Source organism: Chelonia mydas, chromosome 6 (genome assembly GCF_015237465.2).
Source record: "Chelonia mydas isolate rCheMyd1 chromosome 6, rCheMyd1.pri.v2, whole genome shotgun sequence".
In the NCBI taxonomy this organism is placed as follows: Eukaryota; Metazoa; Chordata; order Testudines; family Cheloniidae; genus Chelonia; species Chelonia mydas.
This window is the reverse complement of record NC_051246.2, coordinates 65,844,145-65,856,845: the sequence shown is the minus strand read 5'-3', so window position 1 is coordinate 65,856,845 and position 12,701 is coordinate 65,844,145. Positions and strand designations below refer to the sequence as shown.

At 45.4% G+C, this 12,701-nt stretch overlaps 1 protein-coding gene across 2 annotated transcripts in view; it reads right to left on the bottom strand.

Moving 5' to 3' along the window:
* GALNT16 (polypeptide N-acetylgalactosaminyltransferase 16) overlaps positions 1-10,877 on the bottom strand; it is a 129,670-nt gene extending 118,793 nt beyond the window's left edge. For both annotated transcript variants that reach the window (XM_037900299.2, XM_043549370.1), the window contains exons 1-2: positions 10,749-10,877; positions 9,924-10,319 (exon numbers count right to left, since the gene is read on the bottom strand). In XM_037900299.2, coding sequence (XP_037756227.1) covers positions 9,924-10,118 — 195 coding nt within the window. In that variant the 5' untranslated portion in view covers positions 10,119-10,319; positions 10,749-10,877. The remainder of the gene's footprint in view (positions 1-9,923; positions 10,320-10,748) is intronic.
* Between the last annotated feature and the right edge of the window lie 1,824 nt (positions 10,878-12,701).

Genomic DNA, 12,701 nt, shown 5'->3' with positions numbered 1-12,701 from the left:
AAAATGTAAGCACTGTAAATAAAATATAAAGCTGTCAAACTCTTACAGAATCTTTCTTGTGCAGTAACACTCCCAGAGACGCATTTATCAACCATTCTTATTCTACGGAGCTGGCATAGCCCACTCATCTGTGGTTTGTGAGAAACATCCAAAGGACAGCAGAAACCACAAGCATCGTGGGCCTTGCCGCAACAGGAATATATACAACAAACCTTAAGTGTTAGAGGCCTTGTCCCCTGGAGTGAATATCTGCCTACAATAAACCACAGACTTCATGGGCCTTCCCATGAGGTAACAATTTTCAACCACCTCTGAAAAGAAGCCAACTACCTTTGGGATGAAATGCAACACTTATAGATCTGCAGGACAGAAAATGTAGTATACTTTATCCAGTTGAAAACACAAGGAGAATTTAATTACACAGATAGATTTAGTGTTCTGCAGAAATTTCTAGTACCTCTACTCTTGCAAAAGATGCCATAAAAACATTAATGACTAGCCCTGCTCAGGGACACATTTTCACATCTCACCAACATCACTGGACTGAGCTCTGCAAGCTTAGAAAAATGGGTCCTTCAGCCAAGGGAGTCAAAGTTCTGGGAATGGAAGACTGGTAAGGAAACTACCTTGAACAAAGACTATAGCTTGTTTAATTCAGGTCTTAGCCATTAGAAAGTGTATTTGATTTTATCTGTTTGTAATCCTTTCTAACTTTAGTTCTTCTACTTGGTATCACTTAACCTATGTCCTTTTGTTAATAAACTTGTTTGTTTGTTTTTTTACAATAAACCAAGTCAGTGCTGTACTTGAAGGGAAGGGTGTATTTACCCCAGTTAATTTAATAAGCTGTGATGTTCTTTTAGAATCATAGAATATCAGAGTTGGAAGGGACCTCAGGAGCTCATCTAGTCCAACTTCCTGCTTAAAGCAGGGCCAATCCCCAACTTTGTCTCTTTAAAGGTGCAAACGGACCTTATTATTCCTCTGAGTGTCCCAGGAGAGGGCTGGACACTGCAGAGCACATGTATTTGGGAAAATTTAGTATTGGGGGTGTGACAGGGTCGGGCCAGATGGCTACAGGAGAGTAATAGAAGGCAGATATATTAGCCCCAGGTTAAGTAGGTCCCTTTTCCCTGGGTAAGATAACAGGGAAGGTTCCAGAACAATCAGGAACCTTCTGGAGACAATTAAGACAGACAGGCTGATTAGAACACCTGCAGCCAATCAAGAAGCTGCTAGAATCAATTAAGGCAGGCTAATCAGGGCACCTGGGTTTAAAAAGGAGCTCACTTCAGTTTGTGGTGCATGTGGAAGGAGCTGGGAGCAAGAGATGCTAGGAGCTGAGAGTGAGAACGTGGACTGTTGGAGGACTGAGGAGTACAATCATTATCAGACACCAGGAGGAAGGTCCTATGGTGAGAATAAAGGTGTTGGGAGGAGGCCATGGGGAAGTAGCCCAGTGAGTTGTAGCTGTCACACAGCTGTTCCAGGAGGCACTCTAGACAGCTGCATTCCACAGGGCCCTGGGCTGGAACCCGGAGTAGAGGGCAGGCCCGGGTTCCCCCCAAACCTCCCAACTCCTGGTCAGACGCAGGACGAGTCGAACTGGACTGTGGGTTCACGAAAACGGCCAAACTGAGGGCTGCCGTGAAGCTCCAAGGCGAGCAAATCCGCCAATAAGCACAAGACCCACCAAGATAGAGGAGGAACTTTGTCACAGGGGGGCAGTGGGGTCCATTTTGCCAGGTGTTACCAGAGTGGGACTGTGGTATTGTAGGCAGGCTGCTGGGGTCAGAGCACTGAACCAGGGCTGCTTAACTCACCGACACTCAGTGCAGGCTTGTTTGCTAGCTGGAAGCATCCAGACAAGAGAGCTTTGGCAGCACAGCATTTGGAGACACTCAGGGCTATAGGGCAGGCGGTGACACAACCTCTCATATGTCTGGATTGCTCCCCAGAATGTGACAGTACCTCCATCAGCAGCACAATACCTCTTCCCGCGCTGGGACATTGGTCCCATCCAGTATGCAAGGGAAGAGCAAAACCTACTTAATCACCAACACAACTTCATGTGGCATCTGGATTTTCCATGAGGGTTTCCCATTAGCATTTTGCTTTTCCAGAGGGGTCTCCCAACCAAGTATTAAACAGGATAGACCAGGGGTGTAGAGGTTTAAAAAAAAAAAGTGGGTGAAGATTAATAAATTTTTTGGCACTCCAGACTTGGCTGTGGTAAATGCCATATTCCCCAAACAAGAAGTTGGTAAACTCTGTTTACACACCACTTATCCTCAACTATACTACTGGAGTAAACCCAAAGAGAGGGAAAATGCTCTTTTGATCCTACTGGTATCCAGGGAAGAATCCCCTTCCTCATATCCAGATGATACAGGAATTCTGTGAAGGACACCAGCAGAATTGTGGGCAACAGTGTTAGCAACAGTATGGACAGATCAGTTTACGTTCACCCAGGATTTGGACTCTAGGGATGGTTCTCATAAAGTCCTATGCCTTCTGGTGAACCAGCTATAAGAAGGGAAGAATTTGAGATCCGAACCACAGGTCTCCATCAAAGCAGGCGAGGTTCTAGAATGCAGAATCTGTGAAGGTATGCAGGTACTAGCCGAACAACTCCTCCTGCAAGACAGTCCTACATTCTAGCACGAGGAAGAGCCCAAGAACTCTGCAACATTCCTCTTTCCTTTAGTGATGCAGGAGGAGAAATCATTTCCTGTGGGGGAAAAAGTCATTTTAAGAAAAACATCAATAGTTCACAATACACTGAATATTATGAGGAGTTCAAAGGTTTGCCCAAAAGCCTGAACTGCTTTGGACTCTCTCCGAATCCAGAGTCTGATCACCTACTTTGTAGAGCACATCTTATACAAAAATGCAAATTCAATGAGCAGCCTTTAAGAGATCAAACAGGCTAGCGGGGACTGCCACTTTATGATCATGTACAGATGAAAATCAATTTGTATCAACCCAGCGGGGTAGAAGAAGAAACTTGGTTAAATTCTTAAACTGGAACAGCAAGGCAAATTATTGACTATGGGACGGTCAGTCACAAATTAGCTAGGAAGAGTAAAGTTCTACAGAAACCAGATTTCCCCCAGCTCAAGAGGATGCTTTTATGAGCTGTGATATATCTTTAATTATTAGGTTCTACCTCCTTAGCAGCACAGCAGGACGTGAAATAAAACCTGTATATCATGAGCATGGCAAAGTGCCACTACAGGGAGTTCTTTCTCTTGCAGTTATTTTATTTATTTATTTGGAAGCCACCTGTATTCCCATAGCTACAGCACTGAAACTGACAAGAACTGCCTCCAGGCAGGCACACAACCCTAGGGAGCCCAGTGGGATAGAAACCTCTGCAGAATAAAAGAGATCGGCTATTGAACCATGAAAGATGCAGTTTATCTCAGTTGTGAGTGAAATATCATATCTGGTTTTGACAGCAGCAAATGGGAAGAGAGGGACATAACCATTTCACAGGACTGTCAGGGAGCTCAGGAGCTGGAAACAGCTGATTCAGACGTGTGAAGTGTAATGAGTTTGAGAGTATCAGATCTAGCAGGGAGCTTTTTAAAATGCACATAGACACACTCTATTTCCCCAATAATGTGTTAAAAATAAATAAAACTGATTATCGGTAGCGTGGCTAAATTACAGTTAAATCTATCAGGATCTGAAGGGTGTAAGAGGATAGTAAAGGGGGGAGCAGAGAGAATGGTCTTACAGCTAAAACACAGGACTGGGAATAAGAAGATCTGTGTCCTTTACCCAACTCTGCCACCGACTCACTATGTGACCTCAGGCAAGTCACTTAACCTCTATGCCTCACTTTCCCCATCTGTAAAATGGGGATAATACTGTTCCCTATCTCACAGTGGGTGGTGAAGCTTAATCCACTAATCTTTGCAGAGTATTTTGAAATCTTCAGATGGAAGGAGAGAAGGATAAAGGATTTGTTAACAAACACCAACAGGGGAGATGTATTATTTAGGCTGGTCAAAATTGATATTGATACAAAATGGAAATGGATACAAAGCCTTATGTCTCAGGCTCTCTTTCTACCACACCAAAGAGTAATGGGATTTTATGGAAGGAAATGTAGGCAGAATATTAGACAGTGAGATCTATCAGTTGTAGAATAGTCTCCTAGGGGATGTGAGGGACATTGCTTAGGATGTATAAAACTGGACAGGACAAGAGAATGGGAGAACAAACCATAAGGAACAATCCTGTACCAGCCCTGCAGGACAGACAAGATCATAGATGCTGGAACCAGGGGTACTGGGGGTGCTGCCGCACCTATGGCTTGAAGTGGTTTCCATAATATAGAGGGTTCACTATTTGGTTCAAAGGCTCTCAGCACCTATACAAATCATTCCAGCATCACTGGACAAGATCATCCAACAAGTCTTTCCTATCTCAATCTTCAGTAATTCTCTTGGTTTCAGAGTAGCAGCCGTGTTAGTCTGTATCCACAAAAAGAAAAGGAGAACTTGTGGCACCTTAGAGACTAACACATTTAGTCTCTAAGGTGCCAAAAGTACTCCTTTTCTTTTTAGTAATTCTCTAGTCAGTGGTCTAGGTGAGCTATTATTACTATGCCTTTTGCATCATCACCACCACCACATGGAGAGACAGCAGTGGGGCTCCATTTTCAAAACTGTGCATCAGCCATGTATCTGACATGCAGGCAGCATTCGCTGCGTGACAACAGGGTCTTTACTCTCCTCAATGGGCTCACGTTTAGGACCACGGATTTTACATGGAATAAATGTACTGGGCAGATTCTCAGTCTTTTGGGAAGGGAAGCAAGCGTCCATCACAACTGTGCTAACGGAGATGGAAGAAAAGAGGCGAATGATTAACCCATTGAAATTCAGTGTGTAAGTATTGCCAAGAACCCTTTGATCATCCATTTTAAAGTTTCTGTGTAAAGGAGACCTATGGGGAGCTGAAGACAACATCCCACTGGGGAGAAAGAGAAAGGAGGGCACATGTATTGGAATGCTGTTTTTCAGAAAAGCCCAAACGCTGCAACAGAGAGAGCCATGTGAGCAATGTGCAGGAGCCCCAGGGCTACTCCTAAAAAAAGTACCACGTTGTTAAACATAAAAAATAAATACCCAGGACTGTGGTATTTGCGCCTTCCTTGAGAGATGAGCAGGGAGTGCTTGTTGGCTCAATTCACCAGCAACCAAGTCCTGTGGCTCAGCTCATCAGATTCTGATTTGTTCTCAGCCTGCAGTTTATTAAAAAAAGAGTGGCCAGAGAGACTATATTTTGGGTGAACTTTTAATCCTCCTCATACTAGTCTGGGTTAATCAAGCTGTGGGTGGGTTACTCCAAGGAGGGTTGGAATTTACCCCCAACCTGTACCTAGGCAGCAGGGCTGCACCTCACTCCTTTCACTGCTGCTCTTTCAGCCTACGAGTCAGTATCACCCACTGGTCTTCTGGACCACTGACATCAGGTAAGGATGGATTCCCACAGTTACCCCAATAACCACTCTGTGCTAGCCTGTTTGGGATTGGTGCAGGGCCCCCTCTACAGCCTCTCTAGGAATGCCAAAATCCTCTTCATGCAGCTGTTTCATTTACACACGCCTCATCACTACACAGTGGTGCCGATAGCTTTGTGATAACTGCATGGGAGTGAGCGTGCCCCATTGGATTCTGTGGGCTGTATTTAATACTAAATAATAACAGCAACTCAGCCCTGAGCATTTGCCTTTGGCCCTTGGGCTGTATTTTGGTTCCCCCATCCTAGAGGAACAACCACCAGCTATTTGCAGATCCTTTGTGGTCTTTGGAGAGGGAATTTGGAGAGCCAAACACACAGGAGTTGAGCTTTGCCTGTAACTATGGCTAGGTCTACAATGGCAAGTGAAAGAAAACTTTTGTTGTTCAGAGGTGTTAACCCCCCTCCCCGACAGAGAAAAGTTTTGTCGATGATAAGCATCTGTGTAAACAGTGCTCTGTCTGCCGCTCGTTGTGGGTGGAAGTTTTTTGTCGGCAGGAGAACCGACAAACAGCTGCTACACTGTGCACCTTTTAGCGGCACGCACAGCTGTAGCGGCTCAGCTGTGTCGCTAAAGCTGCGTAGTGTAGACATAGCCTATAGCAGATTTTTACTAATTCATCTCCATGTTTATTTCAAAGGGGACACAGCTTTGCAGATGATTTCCAAAGCTGACCTAGTCAGTGTTTTCATTTATTTTTTTAAATCTGTTGATTTCAGTGGGATGAAACCAAGGATGACTTTTGACCCAGAGAGGCCAAATTTTTAAAACTTCTGTGCCTAGAACAGGGATTTCAGTGTCCAACATTATCGAATCTAAGGTATTTCTTGGAGACCCATCACTGTAACACCTGACCTCCCACTAATGATTAGGGTTGATATAGAGATTTCCATAGCAGACTCAAAATTTTAGGCACCCAAGTTTGAAATTCAGGCTCACATTGGCCATCAGAAGTCAGGCAGTTATTTAGTGGCCTTACTACCTGCTCATTCTCCATTTAGTTAGCTGTAGATTTTTATTTTCCATCTCAAGAGGGGATGAAAAGAGTCCTGTAAAACCCCCAAAGGCATTTCCATTTTTTAAACATGTCATTCACCTGGGATTTGCAATGGCACAGAGCAGAACTTCTGGACTCACTTGGTCAAAGAAGAGATTTGCAGACAAAAGCAGTACAAAGAGGGTTTTAAAACTGCAAAACAATGTGCTTCCAAAGAATCTTACTACAAGCCCCAAACAAATCTCCAGATGCCAACCACAAAAACCAGAGATACATCTGGATCTGGAGCCAAACTGTGTGGCTTACCTTAACAATTCTATCGTGGGCCAAACCAAAACTGCAGATCCAAACACCCTGGAACTTTGGAAAAGTTAACAGCCAATAGATACACCTAGTAAACAAATAGTGTTGACATTGTTTATTATGCAAAGTAATTAACTCCTAAGGAGACCAGAGCTGACGGCACTACAGACCCAGGAGCACCTGTTTCTCTATATATTAATAGCTTCTGTTCCCACATAAAAGCAACTACAGAGGCACATTTTATATGCCTTGAAAAATCAGAACCTATGCCAAGTGTGCCTAGGACAGAGCCTGCAGGAATGCATGTCAACCACCCTGCTCTCCAGCTTCTCTGCCCACAGATCTTCCCCCTCCCACCCCAGACTGGCTCCTTGCTTATTTCTCTGCCTCACCTCCTCCCAGAGCTGTCTCTAGCAATCCAATGAGACTGCTACAAATGGGGCTGACTGCTTGTTATTCACATTCCATCACAGTAAAGTCCTGTTACTCTCTCACTGTGGTGCCATATCAACAGTAATGCCACTGCAAGGGGTCACATCAGCAAGAATACGGCATTTGATTGGCTTGACTCTCACAGCAGCAGACAGAACATTTTGGAAAGTACACTGTGTATATAATATATTTGAGAAATGTGGTTACTCAGAAGATCCAACTGCTTCCATTCTCCTGCTTCCTTGTATAAACTGATCATTGCAGGGTTCAGGAAGGAGTATTCCATGTACAGCACTGCACAGTCAGTCAAGTGCATTACATTTCACCTTCCTTTCTCCCATTACCTATTGGCCATTACTGGAGACAGGAATCTGGAGAAGATAGACCAGTATGGTAGCAAATCCTCTGACCCCAATTACAGAGAGGAATGGGGAGGCAGAGAGCGGCATTATCCCGCTCTATTAATGGGCTTGGGATAGAAGCCCAGGTCAGGCTGACCCATCCCTATTTTTTTTAATGACAATGTCTATGGTACTCCACCAGTAATGCCATATTTTAATAATAATGACTCAAAAATGACTAAAGCTTATCATCACACCATTTGTGTATGTGTATGAGCATGTGCACTTACATACCACACATTAGTAATATAATAAGACTTGGCACTTCTACAGCATCTTCCCTCTGAGGATTTCAAGGGGCTTTGCAAACATGAAGGCATGAAGCCACACAACCCCTCAGAGAGGTAGCTAAGTTCATATGATTTCCCTCATTTTACAGATGGAGAAACTATGAAACAGGCAAAATGACTTGTCCAAGAGCACACCAGAAATTGGGATCTCTGTGGCCCAGCTAGGAACAGACCCCAGGTCTCCTGACTCCTAGCCCTATGCCTTCACCACATGACCTTTCCTGTAGAGTTCCTGGGTTGTAAGGCAATACATGGAAGTCAACCTGGGAAACTCCTTGCCAGAGGATGTTGTGAAGGCCAGGACTATAACAGGGGTCAAAAAAGAACTAGATAAGTTCATGGAGGAGAGGTCCATCAATAACTATTAGCCAGGATGGGCAGGGATGGTGTCCCTAGCCTCTGTTTGCCAGAAGCTGGAAGTGAGTGGCAGGGGATGGATCACTTGATGATTATCTGTTCTGTTCATTCCCTCAGAGGCACCTGGCATTGGCCACTGTCAGAAGGCAGGATCCTGGGCTAGATGGATCTTTGGTCTGACCCAGTATGGCTGTTCTTATGTGTTTGTAGGGTTCCCCCCCCTCTTTTTTCTCTCTCCCTCTCTCTCTCTCTCTCACACACACACACACACACACACCACTTGTTAAAGCATCTCTCATTGTAGGATCTCATAGGGTTTTATAAACATTAATAAATTAAGCATCATGACCCCTATGTGATGGTCACACAGCCCTATTTTACAGATGGAAAAATGAGATATTGGCCAAAGTTACAAAGCAAGTCACTAAGAAAAGACAAGAGTCCTGGTGTCCAGGCTCCTGCTCTAACTATTAGACCAGGCTGTTTCTGTTCCTTTCCATGTCTGTGCAACCAGATGATTCATAGACAAACATAAACAATGACACATCTTCCAATTTCTGAGTGGTCTTGCCCAGATTTCCAGTGAGAATGGGCTCAATGAGTTTTTTATTTGGTTACTTGTATTTTTCTTACAGTAAATAGTGGCTTTTTATTTTTACCTTGTAGCCTGAAAGAGGAAAAACCTTCTCCACCTGATAGAGCTGAATGGTGCTTATCATCTCCCCTAATACAGGGAGAGCAGAAGCTCTATTTGACCCCCCTGCCAAACCCCCCCAGGAAAAGTGGAGGACAGGTCTTTTTGATACAGTGCCTCAAATTAGAAATAAAACGGGGGAGGGAGCCACTCTGGATGTAAGCAGGGATAAACCAGGGCTGCCTACCCCTCCTGTCTCGCTCTGAGCTCAACCGAAATATGAGTCTAACAGTAGAGAGCTTCCTCTGGCTCAATTCAGTTTTAACTTCCAAGCTCGCACGCTGTGCTGTGCTCTCACATTAGGACGTACAGCAACTAATGGATGATGCAGCTGAGACCACCAAACCCGCCACATGGCAGTGTGGGTGTTGCAACATTATTCCCCCAGGCCCTGACCCTCACAATCCTTCCAGAGCAAGGATCATGGAGCCCAGGACCTAAGAAACTGTTTTCTGCAAATGCAAATCGTTCTGGCCTCATTTAAAACACGCAGCTTGAACACAACCCAACAAGCCTTCACGGCTGTTTCATCCACCTCTTTCTTAGCCAAAAAGGAAATCCAGCTCTCAGCCAGAGAAACAGATCCTGGCCATCCAGTGGACACGACTTTACATTCAGCGCTGGTCTATTTCTCCAAGCCTTTGGGTAGTGCTCCCCAATTGCAAGTGCTGTCATGGTTACAAGCCAGAATGCTAAAATAAATAGAAAGAAACCCATGCACATCTAACACCTCCTCTAATGTATCCCCGCCCCCCCCCTCATTCACCAGCCCCCACCAATCCCTGACAAACTAGATGAATGGTCCTGACAACACCTCACCCGGCAGCAGCACCGACGCGCAATGCAATTTCCCCGCAACAATCGCTGCTGAAGAATTAAAATGTAACCCGCTCGGCGAGCGTGTCTCACTTACAATGAGGGGGATGGTCCCATCTTCCCTGTGGCTCTCCAGCCTCGCAGCTGATCTCTGCCCATTCCTGCCGCTGCTGCTGGGGGATCTGCTGGAGGCTGCCGAATGAGGCTTGTTGTCCTGCCATAAGTAATAGAAAGTGCCCAGGATCCAGGCTACAGTCAGGATTGCAATGGCATTAGCCCTGATCCGCCTCATCCCGAAAGCCCCAGTGGAGCCTGGGAGCCAGATAACCTGGAGAAGAGGTTTCCCAGGGATCAGACGAGGGAAGGGTCCGGGCTCTGCGTGAGGGAGGTGGGGGAGAGGAGGGTGCTGGTGACAGGATTCGCCCTCTCTCTGTCCGGCCGGCTCTTACCCAGTCACAGCTGTTTGTTTTAGCTCTGCTCTCGCGGCTCAGTCCTGCAGAGCAGAAAAAGAGAGCGAGAGCCTCAGGGTCCTAACGCCCTTGGCTCCCCAGCGCACAGCTGGGATCAGGCGCACGCCGGGAGCCGAAGCCCGCGCGGTGCCAGGCCAGCACTGGACTCGCGTGGCGGGAATGGACCCAACGCGCTAATGGGGCGTTTGCACCCCGAGTTCAGACGATCTCCTCCCCAGCGACCGCTCTGGAGCTCCTGGAGTGGGCGGGACTGTATCAGGGTTTATTTTAGTGCTGGTGTTTTAGGGGACACGAGAGCTAAGGGTTAATTATCAACCGCAGAAGTGGGGGTGGGGGGTAGTTTTGCATTTATGGGTACAAGGGCGTACCCTATGATTTGCACAACATCAGGTAACAATCGGCTGGAGAAAAGGTGCCTGGGATCCATTTCAAACATACATCAAGACATTTACCTGGAACCATCACAAATGAAGGGTCTGTGGAGCAGAGGACTCTGTCTCCCCTGGCCCGTGGTCCAGGTGAAAAGAAGAGAAGAGAACTAACCTAATGTCAAATAGGCTTCTCCAGTGACCTGAAGCGGACCAGTGGTTACAGATGGAATGCCTCTGCCCTCCCTGCCTTTGGCAAGCAATTGTGCTGTCAGTGACTCACACTCCTCTCTCTGAGTCAGAGCTGCCTGAGCACATGCCCAGCATGACGATAGGGGATGCCACACGGCTGGACGTGCTGGCTTTCTGGTGAGACGTGAAGCCAAGGTCTTGAGAACTTGTGGTCTTATGAGTTCCATTGTCCCCTTCGCAAGAGTAGGGATTCAGTCCTCCCATCCTGGTCAGATTCCACTGTGGGCAATTACACTCTGCCTTCCTACATTCCTCTTTCAGTTTCAGCTGGATCCAATATTCTTCTTCAGTCTGTGTACTAAAGTGTTGGGTGGTGTTGCTGTGCCCTGTTGCATATCAATTGCTGGACCATCTTTGACAGATTTTCTTATTGCTAGGTCCTGCAGTTGCAGTTTCAGGTAGCAGACTGATGATCAGAAATGAGTTAAGGGATCTTACCAGGGATTGTGCTGTTCACACTGTTTTTAAAATATGGAAGAACATTCTTAAGCCTCTGTGGAAGGTACTAGATAGTCTTCTTTGGCAGCCAATTAATAACCGCATTCTCTGAGCCCTTCTGGAGTAACCTTTATGGATTGTAAGGTGAACTCTTCAAGACACAGATGAGACAGGAATGTTTATTTCCTCAGAGGGATTAGTGAATTTGAGCATCTCTAGAGAAAGGCCAGCCACCCCAATACTGACAGGGAGGAATGTTTGGAACCAGAGAAAGCCATCCAACCCAATACACCTGCCCTGGTTTAATTTAGGTTGATTGAACTTTCCTGCTTTTTCCCAGCATACTGCTTAACCTCTCCCCAGAAACAAATAATTTAGACTCTTCAGTCAGCATCCCCAGTAATTGGTTTCTTATGCCGATTATCACTTAAATTGAATGACTCCATCAGAGTACATCTACACTCCTCATCCATCACTTTCATGTCTCCTGATTCTGATCCTCTCCATAAGGTGACCTCTCTGCCTTATCCATCTCTTTCATAATTGCAGAACCTTCCATTAGGTCATCCCGATGTCTCCTCTTTTCCTCCCAGAATAAACCCAACTTCCTGAATTGACAGTATCATCTTAATATCACTAATACCCTTTCCATGGCAATAATCTTTGCCTCGGAAAGATACCCTGCACTGTATTCCATATACAAGAGAGGATCTATGAAGGCCATATGCAGTTCCAGTATCATCACTTATATTTTGCTAGTTTGCCCTCGCAGTTTGCCATCTGTCAATTTGCCATCTGACAATAAAATCTAGTACCTTGTTATTAAAATACCAAATTAGTTTTTTTTTTTAATCCCACAAATTGGGCCTGACTCTCCACTGCCTTATATAGCCATCTGTACCTGTGCTAAGTGAATGTAAAATGCTACCAGCTGTGTAAGTGAGTAGAGAATTCTAATTTGGTTGTTTTATACAGCTGTGAGTGATTACAGACGGGAAAAAGACAATGGACAACTAGACCTGTTTTTATTGAGAATTAACAACTGCACAATAATGTACTGAGTTGTACATTCCAGAGATGGTATTACCAACAGCAGGGTTCAGGCCATCCAGCTAAAGCTGCAGCTGGTTTGAGATCACTATAGAGTTATCTTTGGAAACAACTGCACTTTGCACGAAGTCTGGAAATCGGATTGTGTTGCCAGCACACATTATTGGTTACTAATGAGTTCCTTTTATTAAAGGGACTCTCTCCAGTTGTAGGCAGGAGAGCAGCAGCAATAAAAAACCTGAAATGAACACACCCAGGTCCCATTTATTACTCTGCCTTGATCACATCATGAGGTTC